This window comes from Coffea eugenioides, chromosome 11, assembly GCF_003713205.1.
Source record: "Coffea eugenioides isolate CCC68of chromosome 11, Ceug_1.0, whole genome shotgun sequence".
NCBI lineage: Eukaryota > Viridiplantae > Streptophyta > Magnoliopsida > Gentianales > Rubiaceae > Coffea > Coffea eugenioides.
In genome coordinates this window covers 45,624,722-45,634,717 of record NC_040045.1, presented here as the reverse complement: position 1 = coordinate 45,634,717, position 9,996 = coordinate 45,624,722, and the positions used below count along the sequence as shown (strand labels likewise).

Genomic DNA, 9,996 nt, shown 5'->3' with positions numbered 1-9,996 from the left:
TCAAGGAATAGGCAATGAAATCTCTTGTGCTGACTTCATTTTCTGCAAAGTAAAAAAAATAATAAAGACCAAGATTAAGCCAACTATAAAACATATTGTAATAGATGAAATAGTAATTTGCAACATAATTACCTTATCCCTTTTCTTCACCCCGTGTAGCTTACGACACCAATCCCCAGCACACATCAACATCTTTATAGTTTCTGGAGCTAAAGAAGCACGGTAGGAGTCAAGCACTCTAGTTCCAGCACTAAATGTCGCTTCCGAAACTACGGTGCTAACAGGAATGGCTAAAATATCCGCAGCCATCTTAGGCAAAATCTTGTATTTTGTTGTGCTTTTCCACCATTTCAAAGCATCTAAGTTGACAATATCCAGGCTCGACTTATCCATAGCACTGAGAAGGCCATCTTCAAAGTAGATATCTAGCTTATTTTTTTCCGGTTGAACTGGTTCCACAGTAGCAATGTGAGATAAAAATTCACACATTCCAGTAACGTGTGTCATTGTAGAGGATGAATTATTGCTACTCTTGCTTCCTGGATCATTTGTCACTACTTGAGAGCTTGCTCCAGAATCTCTTGAACTTGAAACATGCACCTGCACATACTCGGCATATAAATCATACAATGCTTGCCGGACTTTGTTTATATTCACTTGCACTTCATGTGGAGGATATATCAGTGGAAAGCAGTAGTTGATAACTCGCATCTTGAGCCTGGGATCCAAGATGGCTGCTATGGACATCATCAGGTTACACTCACCCCAATACTTGTTAAATTTTATCTTCATCTTCCAGACCATTGCTTGAATAAAGCTGTCTTCATCGTTTGCTCTGCTATCTAGAAGCGTTTTTATCCGACAAACTTCATTTAAATATAAATTAACTGTCAGATAATCACTCCCAGATATTATATGAGTCGCATTTCAAAAAACTCCTAAAATACTGCACACATTTTTTACCTTTTCCCAATCTTCTGTGGAAGGATAAAAAGTATAGCTTGGCTCTCTGTCTTTGAATCTCGGGAACACCTCATTGAACTTGAGAGCGCAAGCTAGCATCTCATAGGTCGAATTCCACCTTATTTTGCAGTCATAAATCAGCACTCTTTCAGGCAATCGTAGCTGGTGTACAATTTCACCAAAGATCAATCGCCTCCCTTCAGTTTTGTTTACAAACTCTACACTTGCCCGTATGTCATGAATTATTTCTTGAATTTCACTAAGGCCATCTTGAACCATCAGGTTAAGTATGTGAGCACAACATCTCACATGGAATAACTTTCCTTTGGCCAACAAGCACTTGTTTCTCGAGAAGGTGTCCTTCAAACATCGTAGTGCGGTGTCATTATTTGACGCGTTATCAACTGACACTGTATAAATTTTGCTCTCAGTGCCCCAATCCAACATGCATTTGTAAATAGCATCTGCAATGGCAATGCCTGGACGTGGAGGGGGAACATGCACAAAGTTGAGGACTCGTTTTTGTAATCTCCATTGGTTGTCAATCCAATGTCCAGTTATAACCATGTATTCAATTTTTTGGTTCTTGGACTTCCAAAGGTCTGTGGTCAAGCTGATTTTCTTGACTTTACTTAACAAATGCTTCAATTTCTGCTTCTCTCTTTCATACACGGAAAGACAATCTTTCTTGTTAGTAGTCCGGCTGATTTTTTGCCATTCAGGCATCCCCTTTTTCATCATTAAGTTGAAGCCATCTTCCTTCACAATTGAAAAGGGATGCTCATGCATAAGCACCCACTCAATCGCGCTTTGTCTCATGGCAGCCATGTCAAACTTGCCAGTATGAAGGAGGGAATGAGCATTTGAGCTAGAATCAGCAGCTAGAAAATTGAGTTTTTGCTGGCGTGCCTTTACTATTTTGAGTTTCTCCAATCGTTTTGGACAATTTTTTCGATGCCTTAACAAACTTGAAGTTGTACCGGTCTTCGTCTTTTTGAATCTAGACTGGCAATGCTTACACTCTGAGTAAATTGTCTTCTGAGGCCCAACTTTCACATCTTCGAAATCATCCCATGCTTCAGATTTTCTGGCTCTCTTTTTCTTTTGAAAAGCATCTAGAGTATCACCTTCAATAGCATCTTGGTTTGATCTTTGAACAGGTGCTTGTGTATCGCCTTCTAACTGCTCCTCTTCGCTTCCTAATTCTTCATCGCCAAGAGAGTATTCCAGCTCTTCCTCGTTGTCATTTCCACCCTCTGTATCAATGATATTCACAAGACTAGTGGAATTCGCACCAGTCCTACCTAGCTGTGAAGACGCATCTTCGGCAGACTTATCCATATTATGATCCAACTATGAACAAAGGAAAATAACAAAACATGATTAGACAGCCATCTTTTACTCTCAAACATTCCATACTATAAAACACATAGAACTAACAAAAAAATAGCACTTAACCAGCCCCAAAAAAATAGCACTTAACTGCAAAGCCGCTTTCTCTTTAAAGCCGAGGGAAATAAGCAGCAACCGAGGGTTTATGATTTAGTTCCTGATTATTAAGTGTTGAATGCATGATTTACGTCCCTCCCCTAACATCAATTCGGATTCAAACATAGAGAATCATAGAGAAAGAAATAAAGACAGAAAAAGTGCAAAGAACCAACACCTCAAAACCTCTCAAAACACTGCCTTTTACCAGGAAATATTAGCTATTAGGTTTGGACAGGCAATAAGCCAACCGAATGTTCATTTTTCTTCACACGTAACACACAGGCAAAAATCATCTTCAAGGAGGATTCTCAATTGGGCATTTCATCGAACAGGTCAAGGGTATAAACAAATTTAGCCATAAAAGCACGTACGATCAAAAAATGATGAACAATCAATCAAGGAAATTGCAATAACCAATTCACAGAGACATGTTTGGGGTTGGGATTTCCAGCGTTCACTCTCGAAGAAGGGAAAACAGAAAACCGATATTTAAACAGAAAGGAAAAGAAAACGGCTTACAGTGATATTGCTTGGTGAAGCTTTGCAAGCAATATTGGCAGATTCTGGTGGTGGCAGCGGTGGATTCCGACGAATTGGTGGCAGTTCCGGCTCCTCCTCCGCCGCTTTCTTTTGCTCTGTTTTCTTTCTCAGCCGTAAGCCTCCCCTGCTTTCCCTTCTTCCAGATTTTATTTCTTTCTATTTTTTTTTCTCTCAAGCTCACTCCCAAATCCCAATTTCCTGTTTTCCTTCTATCTCTCTCTGTCTCTTTCGTTTAGTCCCCGAAGATCGCCCCTAAATTCCAGATTTCCCCATTTTCTCTATCTTTGGCTGCCTTTCACCCTCTGATTTTCTTGCCCGTAAACCTCCTCCTACTCTCTCTGGCCTGGCTTTCGATTTTTTGCTTCATTCCAGCCCCAAAGCTCTTTCTTTTCTCCTTCTTTTGCTCCCTCTATTTTTTTTCCTTGTTCCGCCGTCCGCCGCCCGTTTTCTTTCCTCTCTTTTTTTCAATTTTCCTTACCTTTCCGAAGTCCCCCCCAGCCTTTCTCCCCGTCGCTTATTTCCTTTTTCTTCTTGCTCCTTCTTGCTCCCTGGACTCCGAATACAGCTGAGCCAACGACGAAGTCGAATTGCTTCGAGAGGATGAAGGTTTCTCTTGAATGAAGTCGCATTGCAGTCGAATGAGGCCTGAAGGGTAGCAGTGGCGGTGGTGGCTGTGGTCAGCGTGGTGCAGTCGTAGGTAGTGGCAGCGATGGCTAGGGCTTGAGAAAGTGTGAAGGAAAGAGTGAAAGACCAAACAGAGATGCGGGAGAGGAGAAGTAATTACAAATGGAATTCAATTTGGGGAAAGTAATTTTTGGTCACCTTGTCTGATATACTGATACTCTGATTACTCATTAGTCATTACTCGAATTCAATGTGTTATAACTTAGTAATTAGTTATATAAATAGGGGTATTTTTATAATTTCACAAAGCTCGTCGAGCCTAACGAGTCTAATATAGGATGGCTCGAGTTCGACTCGAGTTCGAGTTTGACTCGAGCGGCTCGCGAGCGGCTCGAATCGTTTGCAGCCCTAGTTGTTACCTTCCTACTGGTTACGTATTACCAGTATTTATTTATGTTGGAAACAGTTGGTCCAAGTCGCCGGTCTCCGGCATTGATATGCGCGTTTTCGCCTGTACCAGTCAGATCCCGCCCGCATAGGGTTAGGCAATGGTTCTCTAAACTAAAGTCACCTCCATAGCTGCAATGCAAGGGGACAAACTTTGTACAGGCGCATGAGTTGTCTTCTATACTACTATAACTCGTTGGAATTTAGCTGCATATCCATGTACAGCACATTCGTCGGCAGTGCTTTGAAAATTCTAGCTGCATTCGTCGGTGTCCTGAAGAAAATCCCTGTTTCATCTTCATCTTCAACGAACAAAAGTTGGTAAGGTCGTAGTCGTCGTCGTGTACGATGAATGAAGGTCAACCTAGAAGGTTCTTCGTGTGCATCTCAATCTTAATATGTTACAGCAATTGGGGTTCTTGTTTTTTTTTTTTTTTTTTTTTGTCATGATCCAGAAATGCAGCTAGAATTTTCCTTTAAACTATTGCCATTATTCCTAGCCCAAAACTTTCAATCAGACTCGACTCTATGTAAAAGGAAAATCATACATATATATATGTGTGTGTGTGTGTAGGGTCCATGAGGGCCGGTGACACAATATTAAAAGGTTGAAGGAGATCAAAATAACTAGACTAATTATTGTTGCAGGAAAGAATGAAAGAATAAAATGTAAACATATTCATTCTTAACTAAATTTATTAACAGGCAGAATAATGGGCTCCAAGTTATGAGTTGGGTTTGGGTCTATCGAGCTGGGCCAAAATGGTGAAACTACACATCATGTTGCTAGCCCATCAAGAGTTACAGACTCCCAACACAGCCATTCTCTTTCATGTGGGGACGCATTCTCCTTCGGGTAAATTTGAAAATGCCTTTTGTTATTATTGATTTCTATCGAAATGCCCCAATCTTATGAATGGTTTTTATGTACTAAATTATTATATTAGCTAGCAAAAATGTAAAAGAGTGTTAACAACAACAACAAACAACAAAAAAAAAAAGAAAGAAAGAGAGAGAGTCATATTATTGCTGATTGCACGCTTCTTTGGTTGTACTTTTAGCAACAAATGAGGAATAGCAAGAATCGCTTCTTATTGTGGTTTATAAGAAATGCGAATTTTGCATTAATTTATTTAATTTTATAAAATGTTGTGTATAAATCTAGTACTTACTACACTAATAATTGGGAAGTCGAGACGAGTGAGTTAGGGAGGCCAGCCCAGAGATTACCAGAGGAGGAGGAGGAGGAGGAGGAGGAGGACAGCCACTGCCACCCATGTTTGGAAAGAGGAAAGCAGGCAAACTCTAAGAGGAGCTATCAGTTGTCCCCCGTCATTCCCCAATCGCTTTTGGGGTTTTAGTCTTTGCAGATTCCTTCCCTTTTTAAGGTGACGAACCAAAGAACTTTTCTCCTCCTCTTCATTTTCCCATCAAATCTATGCTAGTTTCCCCTGGATTAAACTTTTCAATCGCACTAGTTTAGCTTCATTATACCCCTGCTTTGCTTACTTCCTAGTGTAACCTTTTGCTGCCGTTCATTTCTCTTAATTAACATTGCGTATTTTGTTTCGTGTCTTTTACGTTGAAAAAGATGTAGTCTTTCTGCTGCCTGTTTAGCTTTGGTATTTTGTTTTTCTCTCTTCTTTTCTTTCTCGTTGCAATTTTTTTTTTTTTAAAAAAAAAAATTCTTTCTTGAATGAGCTTTTCACTGTCTCTGTTTTTGCCTATCCTATGATTCTGGTGCTCAGTCTTTGTAAATATGAGATTGTAGTTAATGTAGATTCCGTTTTTCTTTGTTTCTTAATTATTAGTACTAAAGAGTGCTGCCCTGCTGATACTGGAGGCCTGTTATAGTACTCAGCCTCTTGCCCATTCAATGTGGGGATTTGTTCTGGATTGAATCCTTATCATGTAGAATTTGTCCCTTTTTTTTTTTGAAAAAAAAAATTATTTAGAATTGATAATAACTAAAACTTCTAGTCTCAGCTTCTATTAACGTCAGCTCTGATACATGTCTGCTAACTATTGTTAATATTAGTAGTGGTCAATGCTTAATTATTTGGCTAATATCCAGGATATTTGAAATTGGTCTGTACTTTTGGGGTCTTAATATAATTGGCTTATTTTTCTTTGGTATGGCTCTTGTTTAAACTTTGTGTTGTATTAATAGTTTCACATGGCAATCCATGATTAGCTAGTTCGCTCCTAAGTAGGGGCTGATTTAGTCTATCTGCTTGTAATTTAATTTTCTTGGATATTTAGTTTGTATACAATATTCTTTCTTAACCCTATGATTACCTATTTGTTGAAGTTGTGAGATAAAAGTTGGAAAAGCTTTTATTGGAGACTGTGCTTGGTTCTATGTTGAGTGTGAACTTAATTTATCTAGTGCATGAGATTATCATTTGATTTTGTTTTTTTCCGACTGCTCTTAACCTATTTTCTTGCTTTTGGGGGCACACACTGTTTTAGCATAAACCAAAAGTTTGTGAATATTCATGAACTAGTATGATATATATGCAACAAAGTGATAGGGTGAGGTAACTAATATTGTTAATAAATCATTATAATCACCGCGACAATGCCTTTTTATTGAGATTCTGTTTATTTTGATGGACTTTGAATGAAACACACAAATAAATGATGAAATGGGAGATAACAGAAAGGAAGAAAGACACATCGTTTCATTCTTTTGTTTTCTCACTTCTTCTATGAGAAAAAATATGGGCAACTACTCATTTAACTTTTTGTGTATAAACGCATATGAAAAAACTAATTTTGTTTTTGATAATTATCAAGGCCGACAAGTGTAATATGTCTTAAAATGCCAAATTTAAATGGTATATTACATATGAGAATGGTAGTTGCCAGTCCTGAGCATAGAATCCTTCACTTCATATCGCTGCTAACCTTGTTCTATTACTTCAAAGCCATTTTAGCTTTTTCTCATTATAATTTGTCTTTCTTTTTGATCCATAAAGTTCGGAAGTTTTGCTTTCTTCAGTGTATTCCCAAAAGACCTGTGCTGCCTTTTAGTTGTGCCTTTTTTTATTTTTTAAATTACTTTTATCACGCGGGAAAGCTACTGAGAGGATCTTATCAACATATCTAAAAGTTTTGAAAAAAGTAAAACATTATATCAGGTGTCTGCAGTATTTTTACAAGACGTCCATCTTTCCATCATATAGCTAGAAGAAGTTGTGATCTTGAATTCCTGTGGACATTGTGATGGTAACAGTTGCACGTTAGGCCTATACTTTTGGACAATGATTATGTATCATCACCTTTAGAGAGGATACTCAACTATTTGGGATAAGAATCTGTTCTTTTTTATTTCGTGAACCTTGCACATGAGACTAATACGAGCAGACAACATTATAGTGGTGCTAATCTTTTTGGTGAAAGATTTGAAAAATATTTGAATCCACAGCATTCACATCAATGTGTTTCATTGCTAGCGTGAAATTTTCTTCGTTACTCAGTATTTGGTCTTACCATGCCATCATTATTGCGACGATCTAATCCGAAGCATGCCTGAAGGTATGGCAAACCACCCACTTACGCTAGAGAACAATCAGCCAAATTTTGACTTGAAATGCGGAAAGAGGTTCTTCGATAGGCAAAGACAAAATTTTACTTGGATTTCATGAACAGGACTTGGTGGCTAGGCTGATGTCGGCAATCACTAATTGTGACTGCTGACATTATTGCTCCTGAATTCTCGGTTGGTTAGATTGTGAGGTCTATAGTAACTAGTCGGCTGAAATCTTTTTGACATGGCAATATCTTGCTCCTGGGAGCTGGAAAAGCTAGCATCCCTTTTATTTTGCTTGACGGTGAATTATTTTCCCCTTAATCCATGAACATTTGTTCTTGGATACGGAAACTTAATCTTGTATATATGTTGCACTGGACCAGGTTGGTAATAACCCGTTAGCTTATGAAAGCAACTCTTGATCTTTCTTAGAATGAACATGTTGTGTGGTTATTGTCATGATGGAGAATAGAATTGACGCACCAACTACATAACTGCATTTTACTCTGCCATGTAGATCATTATTCTTGAAACGTGTCAATTTTATTTTCCATCGTAAATAGGATCCTTGACTGATAATCTTTTGAGATCTAGTATCGGATGGATGTTGGACATGGTATGTTGAGGTTGATGAGAATAGCGATCTTTTGATTGGAAATTAGCATGTTCTTCTGTGGACTAGCTGTGGCTTTTTGTGTGTGTTTCATTAGCAACTAGTGGGTAATAGCTAAGTTAGATGATAAAAGTGGTTAACCATTTTTTATGAAAGCGATGTCATGGTGCCTGGATGCTAGATAATCTGCAAGAGCATCTTTACGGAACTGCCTTGGCTAATTAATAACAGAAGCAGTTGCTTCAGTTCAAATGATTATGTTATGTAAAATACAAAGGGTTGATGCATTAGGTGTGCGCATAGGAGAGGTGAAGCAAAAGTTTTTTTTTTTTTTTTTTTAAAAAAAAAATTCTGTGGCAAATATAGAGCATTTTATTGATCAAGGCAATAAAGTTTATACAACAGGAACAAAGCAGTTCGAAAAATTATATCATCATGTCACAATTTTAAGTACAGAAGCAACTCAGCTGCTAAAACAGACATGAACCAAACTCAATTGAACAGCCATTTCTCAATTCAACTTTGTACGAGGGATTCCTTTCCACTCTGCAGTCACATTTATCACCAACTCCAGTACTTCAGGAGCAATGTCAACAGCAGAAACATGTCTGTTTTTGAAGACAATCAAGTTCCTAGCTCTCCACAACTGATTTATAACAGCAGCAAGCACCACTCTCCTTATGGATGGAGTAAAAGAGGTAAAGATTAAAGAAAGAAGCCCCCAGCTGATTCATGGCTTTGTTTATTTGCAGAATAAATCAGTTCTTGGAGAAATGGGAGGAGGTGGCAGGATTAGGTTATGATGTTTTATTTGTTCGTCCTGTTAAAACATATTTGTCTTGATGATCAGTCTAATTGCTTTTTAATTGGCATTTTGATTTTGGTAAGAGATGAAAGGTAATGATCATCGAGAGCTAGGTCTGACTGCAGCAAGCAAATGTGTTTCAATTTTGTTGTTATTATGTTCTTATTCCCCAAGACTGTCTTAGTGGTCAAACATTATAGTAGGAGGAGGAATGCCCACTTTTTATCTTCCGATTGCTACTAATGGCTGATGGTAAGTTGGTAACTGAAACCTACTTTGATGGTGAGCGACAGGCCCCTGTTAGTAGCTAACTACTACTATTTTTTATCTCATAACACTCCCTAATATGCTGCTGAATTTCCCGTATTCTTTCTTGTAACTTCTGAGTTTTCCTGGCCCCCCCTACCCCCCATATTGATGTACTCAGATTGCTTCATGTAAACTTTTTTTTTTTTTTTTTTTTTATAACCTAATTTAATTATACAAGCAAATCGAGGTCTTCAGGAATAATGAGATTGTGCATATCTCTTGTACTTTTTTCGCCCACCTTTTTAGAGAGTGGTGGAGTGAGCCTTCGATGGATAAGAATCATACACTGATAGTGACTATTTTGTGCAAAAAAAAAAAAATGTACTACTTAAATTGTTTCAAATAAAAAAAAAAGAAGAAATTGTTTCAAATAAGCTCGAACATATTAGTACTCGGTACTTTAGTAGTAAGTGTACAATGTGAACTCTCTTAGGAACAAAGTTGTCAAGTCAGTCTTTGACTCTGGTATTTGTGTTCTAGTTTGATGCACGTGGCGAGATTCAATACGATTATCAAATTATAGTGATTATCAAGATGGGAAATATGAAGAGAAAAAGAATTCAGTGGTTAATAAATAATTTGAGATCATGGGTAAGATGGCTGGAGATAGTTATGTTTTAAAGTTGTGGTTTAAAGTTAAGGTGACTTGTGACGCTGTGAATCACGCCT

The 9,996-nt window shown here is 37.9% G+C and overlaps 1 protein-coding gene and 1 long non-coding RNA gene across 2 annotated transcripts; one reads left to right on the top strand and one right to left on the bottom strand.

Moving 5' to 3' along the window:
• On the bottom strand, positions 1-2,304 carry LOC113752713 (zinc finger BED domain-containing protein RICESLEEPER 2-like). The gene is made up of 3 exons (XM_027296790.1): positions 948-2,304; positions 133-866; positions 1-42 (listed from the first exon to the last, which is right to left on the bottom strand). Exons 1-3 carry the CDS (start codon positions 2,302-2,304, stop codon positions 1-3), a joined length of 2,133 nt encoding a protein of 710 aa, XP_027152591.1.
• Positions 2,305-5,204: 2,900 nt separating this feature from the next.
• Positions 5,205-9,085, top strand: LOC113751489. The gene is made up of 2 exons (XR_003464825.1): positions 5,205-5,453; positions 8,619-9,085. It is a non-coding gene; the product is annotated as an uncharacterized LOC113751489 (long non-coding RNA).
• The last annotated feature ends 911 nt before the right edge of the window (positions 9,086-9,996 follow it).